We start from the raw sequence: 22,881 nt of genomic DNA, 5'->3' as shown, positions 1-22,881 counted from the left end.
ATCAACAACCCAACAATCCCAAACACGCTGCCACACTTTTTAGAATAATTTTTGCTTCGTATTTTTAGTGCTCTTGCTGCAATGAGGGATGAGAAAGATAATTTTACTCCCATATTAGCTTCTCTTCATTGGCTCAGTGTTAAATCCTGAATTTAATTTGAAATTCTTTTCTTCACATATAAGGTTATGAAAAATCAAGCCTGTCATATCTTAAAGGGGTCCTAGTTCCATATTGTCCCCAGAGCACTTTTCTAGGCTTTCCCTCCCTAAGCCTGGCTCTGCTCTATGTTTGCATGTTTCAATAAATGTCTGCACCTATTTCCCATTTTCTTAGGAAAATATAAAGAAGGGTGCCTGAAGAGTTTTGCAGAGTCCCTGCTTGAAACTGAACATGAGGATGCAGCATTTTGTTTCTGTGTTTGCTGAAGTGAGTTAGCATCTGTTTTTTATTATTTTTATTTCACCTTTAGTTTTATGTAACAAACATTATCCTATGAGTTACCTCTCTTGGTAAATGTGATAGAAAAAACAATAATAATGCATATCCATAGTGTTCTAGGAAACTTTCTTATTGTCATTTCTTTGTAACCTGAAAAATATTTGTACACAAACAAAACACACAAAAACAAAAATACCTTGTCAGAGTTGAGACTCTGCAGTTTGAATACTTTTGTTACAGGATGTTTCCGTTTGAGCTCTCTACAGCCATTATAAAAATGACCAAAATAACTATACTTTAGATTGCATAGTTCTCTCTTTTAATTGAATCTTCAAATACAGTTGATTATTAAGTTATTGTATAGTTTTTGGAATGCATTATCTTTGCTCTGTTATTCTAAAATCATAAATATTTACATTTAAATTATGAAAGATATGGAAAATTTCCACCTATAAAGATCAAGGTTTCCCAAAGGAGCTATAATTATCTTGCACGTGTTTATAGCTCCATATTTCCGTTGCTGCCTCACAGATGTTATTTTCTGTTTATCTGACAGGAGCAACCGCAAACATGTTTTTAAAGGAAGCAAATGAGGAAAGTAGAACACATTCTTCATCTTACCGGGGCACTGACAAGAAAAACAAGATGTAGTGAACGGTTTAGACAAAAGCTATTGTGTAACTGCCTTCACTCAAACACCCTCAGTGGGGGTTTTTTTTTTCATTGCTTAAGCATGCATTCAAAAAATAGTTGCCATTTGACAGCAGCACAATTAACTTTACATTTCTTATCTGCTCCAACTAAAAAGATTCAAATAGAAATATCTGTTCCACATCAGAGTTAAGAGCTGTTGTAGGTGTTGTAATTTTATTGCTTTGGTTAACACAGAAATGGAAGTTTTTCCATCTGTTTGCTCATTGATGTGCAGAGCGGGGAGTTGATGCAAAGCTGCAGGTGCACACTGTGAGCCGGAGGTTGTGGTAAAGTGGAAGGTTGCACCTCCGTCGTTTCTCAGCACAGAGAGCGAGCTGCAGGCTGCTCTGTGACCACATCCTCTCCTCTGCTGTTGCACTCTCCTCTGCAGGGTTTCATGCCCTGGTTTGACTTTTTTGCTTTGACCTTCTTTAGTACACAGATGACTGTTGTTACGTGTACACTCACATTCTTATAGTTTCCTACTGACAGCTTTTTACATAAAGAGAATGTAAAATGTAATACAACTGACTTATATGTGCAAAGTGAAAACAGAAACAATGAAAAACAGCCTACTTTAAAAAGGTCATTATGTATTTAAAATAGCAACGTTTCTCAGAAAATGTACATCACCTTTCAGTTTCTATGTTTATGACCAAAAATGAACCAACTTCTGAAGCTTTTCTGAGTTGAGATGCTTCAGTATTATGTAGGAAGAAAAGGAACTGACTTCTCTGAAAACAGGAAAGAATGCATTTTATCTCTGGAAAAAATCTTGTTCTGTGTGAGGTGAGATGTGGGTGCAGAGAGGGGGGAAAGGCAAAGTCAAAAGGAAAGAAATGACTGAAAAGATCCTCTCATAAATGTTTATTGATATGAAAATGAAGCATTAAGTGGAAATTGTTCAGCAAGAATACAGCCAGTGTTTCATAAACACAATAAAACAAAACTAAAATTAGCCAAACTTACTTTCATGCATTAGCTTTAATACTATATGAAGATTTAACTTTTGCATAGACCTGCATGCATCTTTTCCTCTATACAAATGGGCTGCAGCACACAAAGTTGTGGCAATAAAATCAGCATCTTTTATAATTTTTATTTACAAAAAACATAAATGATCCAAGTCCCAAATCTTTGGTCAGTCCACAGCTCAGCTCTTATTTTTTACGTTTTCCTGGTGAACTCTGTAACACACATAAAGGACAATCTGTGTTAATGCCAAGCAAACAGTTGTATTTGCTTTTATTTTTGTTGTTTTTATTTTTTTAAGGACAATGTAATTGGAGTTCATGTTCAACAAACCTGCAGCCTCCACACCAAAAATCCAACAAAGGCTCCATAGAGGCAGCTCTTGAAGATAAAAACGGCGTAGGAGAGTTTGGCTTTATTTGTGATCATCAAATATTTCTCTGTTAAAAAATGAGAAAATGAAGAAAAAGAGGAAATGTTCAGTGTACTATGTGGAGGCAGTTTTCAGTTGAGATTTTGTTTAGACTTTAGCAGCAAATTCAAGTTTTTACAGTTTCTTACATACACTGCTTCCAGTTTTGTGCCTGTGATGATGATTTGAACTGTAATAAAACCACAAAATATGTATTTACCTCTTCCCATGCCTCTATCTTCTTTATCTAATGGAGGAATAAAATTAATTAGAAAAGAATACATTTATTTCCCTTGTCATCAATTATGGATCATTTTGTGCTCCTAAACTTACCTTCAACACCAGATATTTCACCTAAATGTTTGGTGGTGTCCGTTCCATTGTAGAAACTGACAATGCAGGAAAAGTTTTTTCCCTCCGTGAACCAATCTTTAGCAGAAACTCTCAACCTGCTTGTGATTCTATAGGATACAGAGGGGGTTTCAATGCGCTCTGCAGCTTCATCTGTCGCCACACCATCAGTGATGTTCTTTCCATCGATTTGCCAGAAAACTTTAACATGGTCAGGGTAGAACTCAGTGGCCACACAGACGAGGGTCTTCTTCCTTTTCTTGTCTTTCTTGTTTTTGCACTCATTGACTGAGGGTTCCAGTACTGTTACCTTTGGTTTAATGGGATCTTGCTCTGCAAGAACAAAGACAAAGAAAAATCAAAATGATATACATATGACATAAAATTGCCTTTAGATCTACAAAGAAATCAATCAACATTTATGTACCTGGGAATTCTCTACAACAGTCAGACATAAATGTTAATGCATTGAAAATACAGTAGAACTTTTCAGTACTCATTAATGCAGAGGATGAGTTCAGGTATTTATTGTTATTGCAGTGATCTTACCAAGAACTGTTAGTTTGGTGCCCTCTCCAAAATAAGCAGGATAATTGCCAGAGCACACTGCTGCCTGGTGTGTTAAAAACTGACTACTACAATCATTCATTTTAAAATTTTGTTCACGATCAGGCCAGGACATATAAAGTCAACTATCACAACTATAACAACCACAATGAACATTTACATTGCATTTGCATCCACAGTTTAAGGTTTTTTTCTTTCTTTTCATTTCATTTAATCTAGTGCAACTAACAAAATATTATTTTCCAAATGAGACAGTGTTGCCACTTATACATTTTTTTGTGCAAATGCCAAATTTTACAACTTTATGATAACTTATGAGCACGATATTTGATTAAGTATAACAAACTCTTGTGCTCAAACAACTGTTGCATCTCAATTGCCATCTTTATCTTTTTTTTATATCTTGTTATATAAATTTTAGACTCCTTTACTCAATACAGCAATCACTGAACAAGACAATAATGCATTTATTTACTCAGCAATAACTTTTCAGATTTAGACTACATGATAATAAAAACATGATTTCTTTTTTGTAAATAACATTTTCTTACCCAGTACTGTGAGTTTGGTGCCACTGCCAAAGTAAGCAGGTTCATAGTTGTTCACACTGATAAACTGTTGCATAAAAAACTGCTCAAGCTTTCAGCACTGACAGCTGCAGACCTTATTTTTTGTGCTTTTAAAGATAGATTTAATTTGTGGCAACACACAAATTCAGATAAAATGTATAAATTAACTAAGTATCTATCCCTTTTTGATTATATCATACTACTAAATAATTATCACTTAAAAGATTTTACACAAATACTGTACCAGACTTGTCTTCTTTGCTTTCAAAACAAAAACCTTTTGTTATGTATTTCATGTACTAGGTTTGTATCTTCCAAATAACTTTTATAGTCTTACCTAAAACAGTGAGTTTAGTTCCAGCTCCAAAATAAGCTTCTGACTGGGAACTCACAGTATTTCACAGAGCTGATAAGAACTGAGTGTGAGAACAATATTCTGGGCGCAGAGCCAAATGTTTCATAGGCACAGTACTTTAACTGGAGAACACAGATAACACTTTTTTCTCCTGGCACAAGAAAACTTCTACATAAATTACTTTTAAACTTTAACGATTGCCCACTTTTTTCACTACCATAACATAAAGGTAAATAAATAAATGAAACATATACTAAATGTTGTCACTCAACCAACATATAAACACCATGAGAGTAAAGCCCAGCTGATTTTTGTTGGAAGTTTTCTTACCTAAAACAGTGAGTTTAGTTCCAGCTCCAAAGTAAGCCTCGTTGTAGGATCACAGAGACTTTGTACTGTGACAAAAACCCTTTCTAGTGCCCCTCTTTAACTGTGCCACATGGAAATTATTCCAACTGTCAATTTTTTACATGTAAAGAATTTGACTTTAGCTACCTGAGTTTTTGGTGTGATTTTAAAGTTTTAGAGGCAGCTCAACAAAATCAGTCCTCAACTTTATTTAGTGACCTTTAAAATGTTTTCTTACCTAAAACAGTTAATTTTGTTCCTCCACCAAAGTGAGCCTCTGAAGCACCAGAGTCACAGTGCACCTGATCACTGCTCAAAACAGCTCAACACATGCTGCTTCTGCTTTGTTTCTTAATACTTTGCTTACTTTTAATGAACTAAATGTTACTTTTCTTTAATTTAAAAATCCCACATATGCTGCACTGCTCTTTTAAGTTTTTTATAAGTGTAATATAATGGGCAACATTCAGGCAACACTTATTCTTTAATTGGTTTTAATTTGAAACATTTATGAGAATAAATTTTGATTCGTCACTTACCAAGAACAGTTAGTTTTGTTCCCTGCCCGAAATAAGCTTCATACTGACACAGCATTTAAACCTCAGAGCAAAAAGCCCTGAGCTGAGACTACGGAGAACTCAAACATATTAAGCTTGTTCAAAAAAGACTCCACTCCAGGGATAACTAAAATAACATGTTTGGATTCATGTATCCAAGACCTTACTGCAGACATACATATACTCATGTATAGTTTTTATTTCTTACCTAAAATGGTTAATTTTGTTCCTCCACCAAAGTAAGCCTCTGCACCAGTACCAGAGTCACAGTGAAGTTAATTAGTGCTCAAAACAGCCCAACATGCTGTTTCTACTTTGCATCTTCATTTCATTTAATCTTCTTCATAAAAACTAATGAAGTTTCCTTTTACTTTTCTTCAAAGTAAAAGTCTACATATATTTTTACAGGTTTAAATGCCAAACACCTTACTGTAACACTTTTTTCAGCTTTAACTGCTTTTACTTTGACAGGTTTATGAGAATAAATTTTGATTCGTCACTTACCAAGAACAGTTAGTTTTGTTCCCTGCCCGAAATAAGCTTCGTTCTGACACAGCATTTAAACCTCAGAGCAAAAAGCCCTGAGCTGAGACTACAGAGACCTCAAATACAGTTTGTTTAATAATGACTCCAGTTGGGAAATTTTAACATCTTATTTGGATTAATGTCACCAAGACCTTACTGCAGACATACATATACTCATGTTATAGTTTTTATTTCTTACCTAAAACAGTTAATTTTGTTCCTCCACCAAAGTAAGCCACTGAACCAGCACCAGAGTCACAGTGAAGTTAATTAGTGCTCAAAACAGCCCAACATGCTGTTTCTACTTTGCATCTTCATTTTTTTGGTTTCTTCATAAAAAATAGTAAAGTTTCCTTTTACTTTTCTTTTTACTTTTTCTTTTAAATTAAAAACTCTAAATGTGCTTGACTGGTGGCGTTTTTGTTGTTGTTGTTGTTTTTACCAGTTTAAATGCCAAACCCCTTACTGAAACACTTTTGTCAGCTTTAACTAGTTTAACTATGTTTATGAAAAGACATTTAGATTTTTCACTTACCAAGAACAGTCAGTTTTGTTCCCTGGCCGAAATAAGCTTCATAATTGGCACAGTGTTTAAGCTTCTGAACAAAAAGAACTGAGCTCAGACTATAACGAGTCCAAGTACAGTAAGTTTGTTACCAAGCTGCTCATGTAAGAAAGTTTTTTATATTAGTTATTCCTCTGGCCCAAATCTTATTACAAATTTTACGTATAATTTTTCTTTCTTACCTAAAACAGTTAATTTTGTTCCTCCACCGAAGAAAGCTTCATAACCACCAGTGGCACAGTGAACTTAATCTGTGCTCAAAACATCACGATGCTTCTTTCACTTTGCTTCTTTAAGCATTTAAGCTACTATTAAGAAAAGAAATCTGAAGCAACAGCTGCCCTTTAACATGTTTTAATTTTTTCTGTGTTGAATTCATGTAAGAGAAAAGTTTTACTTACCAAGAACAGTCAGTTTTGTTCCCTGACCGAAATAAGCTTCTCTATCGACACAGCGCTCAGGCTTAATGTCAAAAAGCACTCTAAACATCTGAGCTCCTTACATTTCTTTTTGCAACTTCACCCTTGAACATCTTCATGCATTTATTTGATTATTTCCATGCTTTACTTACCTAATACAGTCAGTTTGGTTCCTTTTCCAAAGTAAGCTTCGGTGTTTGTCACAGTGCAAAATACTCAGCATGAAACTCTTTCTCTACCACACTTCTCTTTGGGAATAATCTTTGCTCATACTTCTGCCAGCACTTTTACTAATCCTTTGAACAAATCGATTTTCATCCAACACAGTAGAAAAAGTGAAATATTTACCTAAAACTGTCAGTTTGGTTCCTTGGCCAAAGTAAGCAGGATTGCCAGTGTTCACAGTGCAAAATACTCAGCATGAAACCCTTTTTGTTCCAGAATAACCTTTGACAAACGTCTTTGATAATACTTCTGACAACACTAAGGCTCTAATCAAAATTGCATTTATCAAAACACAGAAATAAAGTGAAATATTTACCTAAAACTGTCAGTTTGGTTCCTTGGCCAAAGTAAGCTTCGTTAGCATTGTCACAATGCAAAAACACTCAGCATGAAACTCTTTTTATGCCTGAGGATTGTGTTTACTTATAATCCTGTCAATACTAAGCCTCTAATGAAAGGTACATTTTTGGAACAGAGTAGTGAAGTGAAATATTTACCTAATACAGTCAGTTTTGTTCCTTTTCCAAAGTAAGCTTCGCTGGTCTGTCACAGTGCAAAAACACTCAGCAAGAAACTCTTTTTACGCCTGAGGATTGTGTTTACTTATAATCCTGTCAATACTAAGCCTCTGATGAAAGGTACGTTTTTCAGAACACGTAAATAAAGTGAAATATTTACCTAGTACAGTCAGTTTTGTTCCTTTTCCAAAGTAAGCTTCGCTGCCCTGACACAGTGCAAAAACACTCAGCAAGAAACTGTTTTTGCACCAGAATTATCTCTGAGGATTGTCTTTACTAATAATCCTGTCAGTACTAAGCTTCTGAATAAAGGTACATTCATCAGAACACAGAAATAAAATGAAATATTTACCTAAAACTGTCAGTTTGGTTCCTTGGCCAAAGTAAGCAGGTTGGTTGTTGGTCACAGTGCAAAATACTCAGCATGAAACTGTTTTTGTATCAGAATAATCTTTGACAATAGTCTTTACTAATACTCCTGTCAATGCTAAGGCTCTAAACAAAGTTACAGTTCACAAAACACACCAGTAAAGTAAAATATTTACCTAAAACTGTCAGTTTGGTTCCTTTGCCAAAGTAAGCAGGATCAGTGGTGGTCACAGTGCAAAATACTCAGCATGAAACTTTTTAGATCTGACTAATCTTTGAAAATCCTATTTACTAGAAGTTTTCTCTATACTAAGGCTCTAATTAAAGTGACATATAAGAAAACACAGTACTGAAGTAAAATATTTACCTAAAACTGTCAGTTTGGTTCCTTGGCCAAAGTAAGCAGGTTCAGTGTAGGTCACAGTGCAAAATACTCAGCATGAAACTCTTTTTGTATCTGAATCTTCTCTAAGGACAGTCTTCATGGATACCTCTGTTTAGTCATATTTATCAAAAACTGTAGTAAAATGAAATATTTACCTAAAACTGTCAGCTTGGTTCCTTGGCCAAAGTAAGCAGGGTAGTTGTTGGTCACAGTGCAAAATACTCAACATGAAACTCTTTTTACACCAGAATAACCTTTAGTTAGTATTAATGAACATTGAGGCTGTAGCCAATGTCATATTTATCAAAAAATGGAAGTAAATTTTTACCTAAAACTGTCAGCTTGGTTCCTTGGCCAAAGTAAGCAGGATCATTGTAGTTCACAGTGTTCTCTGTTCAGCTTAATATTTCTGCTGTTTTTAACAACAAATTTTTCCTTCACTCTTATGCTGACATTTACACCCTTTTAATTATAATCGACTGAACCGAAGCTTTGAGATATCCAACTTACCTAAAACAGTGAGTTTTGTTCCTTTTCCAAAGTAAGCTTCAGTTCCAGAGTCACGCTGATGTCGCCCTCTGCAAAAAACTTTCAAATCTTTCCAGAAACATCCAGTTTACATGTATTCTAATAATTCAGATGGTCTTTAAAGGCTTAAAACATCGAGGGTGAGCTTCATATTGTCCAAATTTGGTTAGTGTGGCAAGATGACAGCACAGACATCCTAATGTTGCTCCTATGAACAACAAGTTAGAAAAAAAAAATTTCCATTAAAATTTCTACATTTAAACAACTTTTCACTACCAAAGTGTTCCTCCATCCCAGACACCTTCAGATTAGTGATTTTTCCGCTCTAACAACGTTTTAAGTTGCATGTAGCAGTCTTCACAATGCATTTTAATGGGAGGAGGTTTTTGTACGACGGCTCTATGGGATTGTATCACCGTGGCCCCCTGTCCCCACGGTGAAAAAGCATCACACAAAAACCTTGCGTCTTTTTCGTTCTCTCCTCTCTCCTTCCCCCACCCCGCTTCTCCCTATCTCAGCCTCCATCTCTGTCTGCCTGTGAGCGCAGCTGTGCAGGTCGGGCTGACTGACGGCTGAACGCGCTCCAACCTGACTGCTGCTATTTCTGTGACAGCTAAGAAAAGAAGCAGGAAGGGAGGGCAGAAAAAACACAAAGAGACTTTTTTATTTGTGTTTGTAGTTGCTCAGAGGAGGTGACATCTCTGGTGGTCACAGCGCTTTATCCAATCAGTTATCAGTAAGCAAAATTCACTGAGAGATACAACAAGACATTCTTTACATTTCTCAGCCCTCAATTTCCAAATGTTTAACTTTCAAATGAATACAGAGCACAATTGCTCTTTATAATACAAACCAAGGTCAAAACTCTACATTTAGTATTTTCTCAGTGGTTCGGATGACCTGGTGTATTGTTATTGGAAGGTTTTCATTTTCTGTGTGATCCACAGATAGTTCTCAGACTCTTTAAAGCCTAAACCATAAAATAATTACCAGAAAATTCTGTACTTTTCAAATGGAGCATTTGACCACTTGACAAATTTGTTTGAATTTGTTAAAATTTGAATTTCCACATATGACTTTTAATTTGTATTTGCTGCATCTTGTTTTTTGTTGTTGTTTTTTAATGCTTAAAATGTATTGTGGAATTTATTTAGGTTTTTTGGGGAGTAAAATATTCACACTAAAGTCTCAGAAACTCAATTCTCAAAAACTGAACGTATCAAATATAAATCACTAAACTTTAAGGGCTTAAAGAAGCATTATAGCTTTTTAATGTTTCCTTAAAGAATAAGTAAATGGCTTCTTTAAAAAGTATTATTGATTTTTTTTTTTTTCTTAGCTCATTCTTCTGGTGGATATGGCTGCAATTTTAAACATATCCCCAGTCTCATTTTTTGAATTTCTTTTTCAGGATCTAAAAATCAACACTAGTTGTAAAGCACTGCAGAGAGGACAGTGTTCTCCTTTTGCTGCTGAACATTAAAGATAATGGACCAAATATTTCCTTCTTAGCTAAAAGAAATCAATTATGTGCGTGAGGAAAACTCCATATGAATGCTACTGGTGCTCTGTGTACGCTGGGTGTGTAGGTAGTCTACATTAGTCAACAACAATACCATAACAACAGCTTGTACTTCTGCCCCCAAGTGGCAACAAAAATCTGTCATATACAAGGATCCCTTGGATCTTTTGGATCCTGTTGGTTGTGGGTTGGAAAGTCCTTGGAGCTCTTTATTATTGATCAAGTCATTCCTGTGCAGTTTTTATGGTGTGATGCATTATTCTGATGGGAGAGACCACTGCTGTCCCGGAGTGTCAGGTGGCTGTCTCAAACAACGTGTAGCTACATGCCAACTAAACAAAACAACCAAAACAAATCCCAAGAGACAAAGTTTCTCTCCACTGTAAAAAGAGAAGGCCAGGTTTTTTTCACCTCGCCTATCAGTCATTATAATGTTTATAAAGAAGTATATATATTTCTATAACTCATTAATGTGTGTGAATCCTTTTTCTTTTCTAATTTCTATTTCTTCGTTGCTTTGCCATTATGAATTCCTACATAATAAAATCATCTGTGCTACAGGACTAATATGATACACAAGATTTACTCTTCATGATATTCTACCATTCAGCTTGATAGTACCTGTGTCATTTAAACGTAATCCTCTAAGTGTAATGCATGATTAACCCTGTAGAGGTCAGTGTAAAGTTGATATAGTTTTATCATGCCAGGCTGTACACAGAGCCAAAATATTTAATAAGGTGCTGGTTTGAGCACAGAGTGACTCAGATGATGCTGAAAAGGGTAATATTGTATAAGCCTCACACTGCTAATGCACCTGTTCTCTTATCTGAAAAGATCAGCTTTATGAGGTTTGCAGAAAAAAAGCGTGGAGAGGTAGTTTTTGTACCCTTTGAGAAGTATCTGAATTCATGAATGTTTTTCTTTTCAAGATATATTTCAAAGTTTGAAGTGTTTTAACAGTTGAAGACAAAGTTGTATATCTTTTTCGCCTCTAAAACAAAATTCTGGTCAGAGTTTGACACTTTAATCCACTCTCAGATCTTCCTTCTTTTCTCTTCGGGTTGTTGTTTAGCTGCAGAGGCTTTCTGAGCCATTGTGCTCTTCTAGAGACACAGTAATAAACAGCTGAGTCTCCAGCCGCAACTGAGTGTATCTGCAGAGAGGACCTCAGGAGGGAAGGCCGGGACATACTGTACTTGGATTTGTCGAAAGGAGCTTCAGTGTCCCACACTTTTTCACCAAGAGAATAGGTTATTAGCTCTATTTTCCCACTCTTGCTTTGTCTGTACCAAAACATGTAGGAATTATCCTCATCTTGACTACAGGACAAAGTTGCAGACTGATCTCCAATGTGACTGTTTAGAAATGGATCCTGTTTGATTTTTACACTGAAGGAGAAATCTGGAAAACAAGATGAAAGGCAACAAGTGAGCATGCAAAATCTTCAGCACAGGAAAATATTTATCTCTGAATTTAAAGTACTTACTGGAGAAGATTAGTACTGCAACCAAAAAAGCGTACATCATGATCATTATTATACACTTAGGGGGAAAAAGTAAGAACCATTACAGTTAGAACCATTTAGTCTGCTGTTGGGCTGAAGAGCTGCATGTGTCATTCACTGTGTTCTGCAATCAAAGCTTCTAAAATGAGTTCAGGTCATCCTCCTCTTATTTTACCACAAAGCCTTCACTCACTTTCACATTTCATAGGTTCTTACAGCTTTCTCTGCAGTTCAGCAGTCTCCTAGTGGACACTGAATAGCAACTGCAGAGCAGGGTTCTTGTTATGGTAGGGCTTATGGTTAATAATGCTTCAGCACAATTAGAATTGATTTTCTTTTTTATTACATAAAAAAGCATGATCGATTCTGAAATTTAATCAGTGCTTCTCAAATTTTTGATGTACATTTCAAATTTTACTTTTCCAACTTTAAAGAAGAAACTGCAGTCTTTGGAGATTTGTGTAATAATTTATGCAGCATGTGCAAAAGAAAGGGAGCATGCATGGCAGAACATAGCCGACAGAGTCAATGCGTGAGTGTTAATTTAAACATTGATCTAGGGATTTCCACCCATTTAACACGTTATTCTATTCTATTCTATTTTATTTTATACATTTTATTTTGTGACGTGATGTGAGCGCAGGTGCAACCCAACAGGCCCCAAACGTTCCTGGCAGCAAGTAAAAATGAAATATAAAAATATAGTCCAAACAGGTGAGGTGTAATTGTATTATGAGCCATAGTGCTTGGTCTGTTTGTCCTATGTAAATCAATTGCAGTTAGAGGCTACATTAATTTTCTTTCTGTGAGCACTTATTGCAATTATCTGAGCACATTACAAGTACATATTTGCTTACTCTGTATGCTCAAATGTGACCCGTTATAGCCACTAGAAAAAAAGCGGAGGCCCGAAAAACAGGTGGGGGTCCTCCACCACCACCACTCACAGAGGCTGAGCAGTTGGCTTCCACATTTGTGATAATGTTGGCAGCATCACATATGATCTTCACAGTGCAGAGAACACAAATTAGCATCCATTACTATAATGAAATAATTTGTTAGTTTGAAATGCTACAGGGAACTATGTACCTGTACATTAATGCTGTGGAAAGACTTCCTGTTCACATAGTCTCCTTCATTTACTGAAGGAGCAATGATTGGAATGTGAGTGCCATCTATACAGCCAATCACGCCTGGGAACCGTGAAAATAAATGTAAAATTTAAGTAGCAGTTCAAGTATCACCACATCATGAATTGAGTTTTGGTCATCCTGATACCTGCAATTTTGTGGAATCCCTCTTTGAAAAATCTTGTGGGTCTATGACCGGGGAACACCACAAACGAGTACAGGAGACGTTTCAGTGCAACTGTAACATTCCTGACTGCCCGACAGACGGTAGCCTTGGAAACGTGCTCAGCGTCACCAATATTATACAGAAAGCTCCCGTTTGCAAAAAAACGAAGTGCAATACAAATAATATGTACAGAACTGAGAGAATGTCCGCGATGTGTCACATGAGCAATATTAGGCCTGAGGATGTTATTCAAATAAATTGTAGATTGTGCTGAAAAACGGTAACGTTCACACAGGAAATCATCAGGAAATGATAAAATGTCCGAACGCGCTCTAATCACTCTCTCCCGGCGGAGAGCTCTGCGGAGAATTTGGGCTTCAACATCTACTGGCTCTTCAAGGAAGGGCACGCCATGTCTGACACTTCCTACAGTCAGGTTTCCGACAAAGCGGCGGGGACAGTCAGGGTTAGTTGCAGTAATCCTGCTAGGGGGCAGGTTAGCTTCACGGAGTGTGTCGTTATAGTAACTCAGTCAGAATTAATCTAAACTCGCTTTGTGAAACCGAAAACCCAGAGTTTTCGTTAACTCAGGGTATACTTACTCAGAGTTTGCACTAAACCGGCTTCTTGAAATAGGGCCCAGGTTTACTTCGAGCTAAACTTCGAAAGCAACATTTAGTGACTATAGCGATTCTATTTTAAAACTCACGTTAGTATCACACTTTCCTGCTATTCAGCGAAAATCATAGTAACAGAAGTATAGAATAAGAATAAGGAGCTGTTAAAAAAAAACCCAGCCAGAAGAAAACAGAGCAACGTAAGACAACACATGTATACAAACGCATCAAATTATTTGTTTGTCTGTTTTGTTGACACCAACATTTTGACCCAGCGCTTGCCTCTCTGATGGACACACCCAGCGGTCACCTGTACGCGGCTGCAGGAGGCGTGGCTGCATGAATGTCCTGTAGCTGCAGGGTTAGACCTAATCAGACTCAGAGCCCACGTTTTTTTCATTTCTTTTAAATTAAGTTCTGCATTGGTTTATGCCTCTCAGTTGCCTAATTTCTAACCCCTTACCTAGTAGAAATATATCCAGTATCATAAACAGGCCTAATATTCTGTACTGTATTTCTAAAGCGTATAGTTTAGTAATTTCTCCTTAGAGGGGTTGCGTGGAGGATCCTTCCCAGTCCCCTTTCCTGCAGCTTTTCTCACACACCAACATCCACCTGCGGACTGGGAGTTTTCTGAAAGGCTACTTATTTCCGGAAAGCTGATGCTGTTTTATTTTCTTACCAAGGTAAGCCCCCATTTACTTTGGTAACATGTAGTAGTCGTTGTTCATCAAGTGTTTAATGCTAAGGTAACATTTAGCCCTGCTAATTTCAGCTTGCTAATGCTTTTGGTTTTTGTGTACAGCAAAGTAGTTAAATGTCATTCTAAAGAAAGTCGGGAAAAGCCGAAGAATCTGAAGTTCTTCAGTGGCACAAAAACTTTGAATCAAGCTTCAACCAACGACCTCATTACTTAGAGCCATGCAGCACTCACTAATCAACAACCTATGTCAGCTGAATTTTTAACATACTGCAGGTACAAATTGATTTTGGATGGGCTTCATTTTTGTTGCTTATTAAGACCTTTATTGCCCTACTTTAGAGTGGGCATCTTACAAAGATCGCACCTGAGTGATGCACAAAAATGTTCTGTTCTGTGAACTGAGCAGTTTGTGACTGTAGCTTAGGAGGAGTTGGTCTAACAATAACCAGAAGAACCTAAATAAAACAAACACAGAATTACTTCAACGAAGAACATGCATGTTTTGGAACAGCCAAGTCATATAGTGCTGAATGTGCCTTGAAATGCTCTGGGATGACCTGAAGAGGGCTGTTGAATCAAGAAAACCCCGAATTATTGATTAGTGAAGTAAATTTGTTTGCAGTCATAGTCAAAACCTATTCCTCACCACCATGTAAATCTCATAAGCAGTTAGAAGAATGCACTGGACCGTTTTGCTGTTATAAGAGGCTGCACTAAATTCAGTGGTTCCTTTTTTTCTTTTTTCCCCCTTCTGGCCTGCATGTTTGAATGAGGAAGAAAGTACAGTATCAGTCATCAATGCAGAAAGTATTGCAGTTATCCAGGACTGCAAATCTATAATGTGGCACAGATTGTTGTTCCCTTAATATTTAAATATTTTTGTATAATACATGCATACTCCTACCAAATTCTACATTTTCTTAAGCTTAATGTATGTGTTGTAGGATTTTAGTTTTAGGAGCTTTCTCTGTTAACACTAAGACATTACTATAAAAGCACTATCATTGTAACTGTAAATAAAACCCTTCTGGTTCTGTTTCACTCTTTCCATCATCTCTGGGTTTAAACAGCAAAAGATACATAAGCTATGCTGCAGTATGTGTGATAAAATTATTAGTCAAAGTTAACTTTTTCTCTTTATTTCATTACATACAGTAACAAACATTAGAACTAAGATATGGAAAAATGCTGTCCCCTTGGTTTGTTCTGCTACTCTAAGAATATGACTTCATGTGCACATCTATAACACCCCACTTGCAGAAAATGCTGAGGGTTTTTAGTGAGGGAGCAGCATTAAACCACATCACTGTGTGCTGGCAGCGCAGAAATAAACAGCCGAGTGCGACACGTCTGTGTTTTTTATCGTCAGAGTTCCTTCTACTGTGCTGTTCCTCGTGAGGGTAAATTGTTCTTTAAATTGACCCTCATAACTTTGGGACTGTTGATAATATCCAAAGCCAATGAGGGTCATGGATGTATTCTCCTTTAATTGCTGATACCAGAGCATTAATATACGGGTGCTGTCATCATGCTTGCAGTTTATATGGACCTCAAGATTCTTATTCACTATCTGTGAAGGAGACTGCTGAAATATAATTGCACTCGCCCGACCTGCAAAGAGAACAAAAACCAGTTTACAATGAGTCAGTACAGTATTTGCATTTAATTGATTGTTTGGGAGTTCAAATTGAAATTTAAGATCTTACATGAAAACCAGATGATGACAAGAAGACTAGGTGAAGACATTTTCAAACACTGATGGGAGAAGGTGATTGCTCATTTTAAAAGAGGCTCAGGGTAAAGGGGGAGGAGAATGTTTGTTGTGCTTAGTTCATCACTCCTGTTATACGGGCCTCATGTCATGTGCTGTGCTTCCATCTATTGGTGTAACAGAAATCCAGGCATCTTCTAAAATAGCATGCATCAAGTTCCTTAACCATTATTAAGAGAGAGGCATAACTTACATTTTTGAGGAGTTGTTAGTGATGAATGCCACACTGTGCTCTTCTGCACAGTGTGGTGGTATCTGCCCAATGAACAAGTTGCCTGAGAATGGATGTTCAGTATGAAAGTTGTGTGTGTATTGCTATGATTTCCAGATTGGAAAAAAATATTTCCAACCATCCAGCAGTGCACAGGAGAGGTAAGAAGAGAGTGTAGTCAGCGTGGAGTGGGTGGAGACCAGTATCAGGGGCGATTTGTGACAGAATGAGAGCAGAAACATTTAATGGGTGGGATGGACTGCCCTCTCTAAGTTATGTTACATAAGTTATGATTCAGTGCACTTTATATGTAGTCTAAATTAAAGTGCTTTCTGTTCATTTTTATAAAAACCATGTTTAATAGAAGCAATCTATGGAGGAATCCAGTCCTCTTGTTTATCATTGCAACTCTAAGGAAAACCAGCAAAAAGCTATGTGTGCATGTACAACAGCTCATTTGCAGAAAATGCTGAGGGTTTTTAGTGAGGGAGCAGCATTAAACCACATCACTGTGTGCTGGCAGCGCAGAAATAAACAGCCGAGTGCGACACGTCTGTTTTTTTTATTGTCAGAGTTCCTTCTACTGTGCTGTTCCTCGTGAGGGTAAATTGTTCTTTAAATTGACCCTCGTAATTTTGGGACTGTTGATAATATCCAAAGCCAATGAGGGTCATGGATGTATTCTCCTTTCTTTGCTGATACCAGAACATTATTACAAGGGAGCTATCATCATGCTTGCAGTTTATCTGGATCTCTCGATTCTTATCCACTATCTGTGGAGGAGACTGCTGAAATATAACTGCGCTCGCCTGACCTGCAAAGAGAACAATAAACAGTTTACAATGAGTCAGTAATGTATTTGCATTTAAGTGATTATTTTGGGAGTTCAAATTGAAATTTAAGATCTTACACGAAAACCAAATGATGACAAGAAGACTAGGTGAAGACATTTTCAAACACTGATGGGAGAAGGTGATTGCTCATTTTAAAAAGAGGCTCAGGGTAAAGGGGGAGGAGAATGTTTGTTGTGCTTAGTTCATCACTCCTGTTATACGGGCCTCATGTCATGTGCTGTGCTTCCATCTATTGGTGTAACAGAAATCCAGGCATCTTCTAAAATAGCATGCAATGAGTTCCCTTATCCATTTTAAGAGAGAGGCATAAGTTACATTTTTGAGGGGTTGTTGGTGATGAATGCCACACACCGCTCTTCTGTGGTGGTATCTGCCCAAAGAACAAGTTGCCTGAGTATGGAAGTTCATTATGAAAGTTGTTTGTGTCTGTATTGCTATGATTTCCAGATTGGAAAAGTTATTTCCAACCATCCAGCAGTGCACAGGAGAGGTAAGAAAGAGAGTGTAGTCAGCGTGGAGTGGCTGGAGATAAGTGTCAGGGGTGATTTGTGACAGAGTGAGAGCAGAAATATTTGATGGATGGGATAGACTGCCCTCTCTAAGTTTTGCTGCCTAAGTTATGCTGCAGTGCACTTTGTATTAGTCTAAATTGAAGTGCTTTCTGTTCATTTTTATAAAAAAGCTTGGAAGCAAGCTATGGAAGAATCAAGTCCTCTTGTTTCTCGCTGCAACTCTAAGGAAAACCAGCAAAAAGCTATGTGTACATGTACAACACCTCACTTGCAGAAAATGCTGAGGGTTTTTAGTGAGGGAGCAGCATTAAACCACATCACTGTGTGAAGGCGGCACAGAAATAAACAGCCGAGTGCGACACGTCTGTGTTTTTTATTGTCAGAGTTCCTTCTACTGTGCTGCTCCTTGCGACGGTAAATTGTTTTTCAAATTCACCCTCATAACTTTGGGACTGTTGATAATATCCAGACCCAATGAGGGTCATGGATGTATTCTCCTTTAATTGCTGATACCAGAGCATTATTAGAAGGGAGCTATCGTTATGCTTGCAGTTTATCTGGATCTCTTGATTCTTATCCACTATCTGTGGAGGAGACTGCTGAAATATAACTGCGCTCGCCTGACCTGCAAAGAGAACAAAAAACAGTTTACGATGAGTCGGTACAGTATTCAAATTTGTACATTTTGTATTTAATTTAGTTGAAATTTAAGATCTTACATGAAAACCAGATGAGGAGGAGAACAGTTGAAGACATAGTTAAGCACTGATGGGAGAATGGTTGGTTGCTCATAAAAAGGCTCAGTGTAAAGAGGGAGGAGGGTTCGTTTAGTGAGTATCTGCTGCTTATCTCACCACTAAACTCCCATTGTAAAGGGCTTATGCCATGTACTGTGCTTCCATCTATTGGCAGGATTTATTTAAAACACCTTGCATCATCACAAGCGGCTTAGTCTGAGGAAAATATCCATGTGTATGAACATTATTTTGGGGAAAAAATGCAGATAGTGTTTTAATATTTTAGAAAACATTTTCTTACCTTTTTATTTACTTAACAAACTTGATGGTAAAAATTGCTGTTATTATCTTCTCCACAGTGTGGTTTCCCCCCACCCCCTCAAGTCGATTACTTATGCTTGAGTCAGATGTTTTTGTCATGCTTCTGAGGTCTGCCACAGTACCGTGTAGCCTTGCAGCGCAGAGATAAACAGCCTCATCTTTTTCCTGAATACTGGTTATTGTCAGAGACCACTGCTTGTCATTTTTCTCTGCCTGAAAACCAGATTTGAATCCCTCTTCGAACTGTGAAATTCCAGCTACAGTAGCCACAATTAGCTGGAAACTTTTTCCTCTAGGCTGTTTATACCAGTACAGATATTGATAGTCTGTGTCATTCTGGTAGCAGTGCATCTTTGCCGAGCCATTGGAAGGGTTAGAGATGTAATGGGGCCACTGAGTGATCAGAACGGATTCAGAAACACCTGAAACACAGTAAGCAGAAATATATCTTTTATCATCTATATGGTAATAATATTTACATTCATTGAATGGACTTAATACAGGTAAAAAGAAAAGGCAAGGAAAGTGTGAACATTTAGAGTATGTTTTTGTCTTTGTGTTGATAAACTTTACCTGCTGCTGAGATAATCAAGAAAGTCAGGGTGGTGATGCAAGGAGTCATTTTGTCTTTAGAACAGGAAATTGAATGGGTGGAAATTCAGCAGAGCCAACACTGTAGTTAGATATCTGTGGAGGAAATGACATCAGAATCGGAGCAAAGACAGAAAGATTGTGTGAAGGCAGACTTTAGAACTGTCACGCCTCCTTTATCAATCATGCAGGTGTGGTTTTGATGCTGTGAGCCACCAGTTTTTGTAAAGCAGGCAGAGGAGTTGAAACACTGTGCCGACTCGCAGCACAGAAGTATTGTGCTGTGTCTGCTGGATTAACATTGGAGAGTTCAAGCTGAGCTTTGGCCGTTGCATGGCCTGTTATGTTAAATTTGCTCTTAAAGGTCTTTTCAAGAGTTGGGGCACCATATTCAAGCCGCCCAATCAGGGCCATTGTTCGCTGGCCTCCTGCTGCTGACTTATGCTGGTACCAGTACATGTAGGTATAGCCACTCTCTCCATGGTAGCATTCGATCTGGGCTTGTTGTTGTTCTGGTTTTATCAGAAGATTTAAAGGTGTTTGCTGAATCACAAGTGATGACAGCGCACAGTCTAGAGGACAAAAAACAAACTGAAGGATCACAGGAAGGATTAATATTGTTATGAGAAAGTACACATATCTTTTTTTTTTTCTACCTACCTGTGAGCAAAGACAAAACCAAAATTCCAAACATTTCAAAACTTTACTGGTGAAAATCCTTAAATAGCAATGATCTATGTAACTGACTTGGAGATAGATATACAGAGGTGTCAATGAAGACACTCTGACATTACATGTTTCTTTATTGTACACATGTGTTAAGAAGAGGGAGGAGCTATCTTAGCAGTTTCATGTGTTGTCACTGCTCTCTGCTGTTCAGTCATTTTATTTAGACAAAGTCTTGTGTGACACATGGACAGCAGCGAGAGGAAAAGGGAAGGTTTACAACATAGTTTGGAGTGAGTAGCACTAACGCAAAGACAGGAGGCTGAGCTGGAGGTGACAGAGTTGAAAATGTTAAGGTTTTCATTGGGAGTGACCAGAATGGACAAAATCACATACGAGTACATCAGGGGGTTAGCTCAGGTTGAGTGATTGGGGGATTTTTAATGTTGATGTTTAATATTGGAGCTATCACGCAGCAAGAAGATCACAGAGAATATTTATGGATGTAGTGAAGGAGGCAGAGAGTTGTGTGACAGAAGAGAATGCTAGAGAAGACTACATTTTATCAAGGCTAACTGAAAAGGTTGCCTGAATAGTCAGAGGGGGTTCCACTGAAGAGCTAGAAGCTCTTTCTGTTTGATAGGAATAGGACATTACTCTAGAATTATAATTGTGATTGCAAATAAAATCATCCTCATTCTGTTTCGTTTTTATTGGCTGTCTGACTCTTAGCCTGATCTCTGGTTTTAAAAAGCAACAAATGTAAAAGTAGGCTTATTCTTCAAATTGACCCTCATGTTTTGGGGACTGTTCACATCCATAGCAGTTATAAACACATTCTCCTTTCTTTGCTGATACCAGAGCATCATTACAAGGGATGCATCATTATGCTTGCAGTTTATTTGGAGATGAAACTTTTTTTCATTCACTATCTTGGGGACATTTGTGAAACATAACAGTGCTCACCTGAGCTGCAGAAAGAACCTGGAGTCTCTTTTCCTTTAAAAGAGGAAATTAAATGGGTAGAAATATAAACGGAGCCAACAATGCAGGAAATGACATCCTAATCTGAGCAGTGATAAAAGGACCAAAGTGAGAGAAACTGTGTGAAGGCAGACTTTAGAACTGTCACGCCTCCTTTATCAATCATGCAGGTGTGGCTTTGATGCTGTAAGCCACCAGCTTTTTGTAAAGCAGGCAGAGGAGTTGAAACACTGTGTCGACTCGCAGCACAGAAGTATTGTGCTGTGTCTGCTGGATTAACATTGGAGATTTCAAGCTGAGCTTTGGCCGTTGCATGGCCTGTTATGTTAAATTTGCTCTCAAAGGTCTTTTCAAGAGTTGGGGCACCATATTGAAGCCGTCCAATCAGGTCCATTGTTCGCTGGCCTCCTGCTGCTGACTTGTGCTGGTACCAGTACATGTAGGGATAGTCACTCTCTCCATGGTAGCATTCGATCTGGGCTTGTCGTTGTTCTGGTTTTATCAGAAGATTTAAAGGTGTTTGCTGAATCACAAGTGATGACAGCGCACAGTCTAGAGGACAAAAAACCAAACCAAACTGAAGGTTCACAGGAAGGATAAATATTGTTATGAGAAAGTGCACATATCTTTTTTTTTTTCTACCTACCTGTGAGCAAAGACAAAACCAAAATTCCAAACATTTTAAAACTTTACTGGAGAAAATCCTTAAATAGCAATGATCTATGTAATTGACTTGGAGATAGATATACAGAGGTGTCAATGAAGACACTCTGACATTACATGTTTCTTTATTGTACACGTGTGTTAAGAAGAGGGAGGAGCTATCTTAGCATTTTCATGTGTTCTCACTGCTCTCTGCTGTTCAGTCATTTTATTTAGACATAAAGTGTTTTGTGACACACGGACAGCAGCCAGAGTATTCCTATCTGTCCTATTCCTATCTGTTTGATAGGAATGGGACATTACTCTAAAATTATAATTGGATTGCAAATAAAATCATCCTCATTCTATTTCATTCTTATTGGCTGTCTGACTCTTAGCCTGATCTCTGGTTTTAAAAAGCAACAAATGTAAAAGTTAGGCTTATTCTTCAAACTGACCCTCATGATTTGGGGACTGTTCACATCCATAGCAGTTATAAACACATTCTCCTGTCTTTGCTGATACCAGAGCATCATTACAAGGGAGGCACCATTATGCTTGCAGTTGTACTATCTTGGGGAGATTTGTGAAACACCACAGTGCTCACCTGATCTGCAGAAAGAAACAGGAGTCTCTTTTCCTTTAGAATAGGAAATTAAATGGGTAGAAATAGACAGAGCCAGCAATACAGGAAATGACAACAGAATGTGATCAGCGATAAAGGGACCAAAGTGAGAGAAACTGTGTGAAAGTAGACTCTGGAACTGTCACTTCTCCATGCAGGTGTGGTTTTGATGCTGTAAGCCACCAGCTTTTTGTAAAGCAGGCAGAGGAGTTGAAACACCGTGCTGACTTGCAGCACAGAAGTATTGTGCTGTGTCTGCTGGATTAACATTGGAGATTTCAAGCTGAGCTTTGCCCTTTGAATGGCCTGTTATGTTAAATTTGCTCTTAAAGGTCTTTTCAAGAGTTGGGTTTTCATAATGAAGCTGTCCAATCAGGTCCATTGTCTGCTGACCTCCTGCTGCTGACTTGTGCTGGTACCAGAACATGTAGGGATAGCTGTTGTCTCCATGGTAGCAATCGAGCTTGGCTTCTTGCTGTTGTGGTTTTATCAGAAGATTTAAAGGTGATTGCTGAATCACAAGTG

The 22,881-nt window shown here is 37.7% G+C and overlaps 1 protein-coding gene across 1 annotated transcript; it reads right to left on the bottom strand.

Moving 5' to 3' along the window:
- Positions 1–1,984: 1,984 nt before the first annotated feature.
- LOC146686066 (uncharacterized) lies at positions 1,985–19,488 on the bottom strand. The gene is made up of 8 exons (XM_085440967.1): positions 19,422–19,488; positions 18,841–19,270; positions 9,257–9,410; positions 3,417–3,555; positions 2,850–3,200; positions 2,737–2,763; positions 2,438–2,544; positions 1,985–2,319 (listed from the first exon to the last, which is right to left on the bottom strand). Exons 1-8 carry the CDS (start codon positions 19,468–19,470, stop codon positions 2,293–2,295), a joined length of 1,284 nt encoding a protein of 427 aa, XP_085297093.1. The 5' UTR covers positions 19,471–19,488; the 3' UTR covers positions 1,985–2,292.
- Between the last annotated feature and the right edge of the window lie 3,393 nt (positions 19,489–22,881).

This window comes from Copadichromis virginalis, linkage group LG19, assembly GCF_057382275.1.
Source record: "Copadichromis virginalis isolate Kocher_CV1m ecotype Utaka linkage group LG19, C_Virginalis_male_GT1.1, whole genome shotgun sequence".
Taxonomy (NCBI): domain Eukaryota; kingdom Metazoa; phylum Chordata; class Actinopteri; order Cichliformes; family Cichlidae; genus Copadichromis; species Copadichromis virginalis.
The sequence above is the reverse complement of the archived record's forward strand: the minus strand, read 5'-3'. Positions and strand labels throughout refer to the sequence as shown.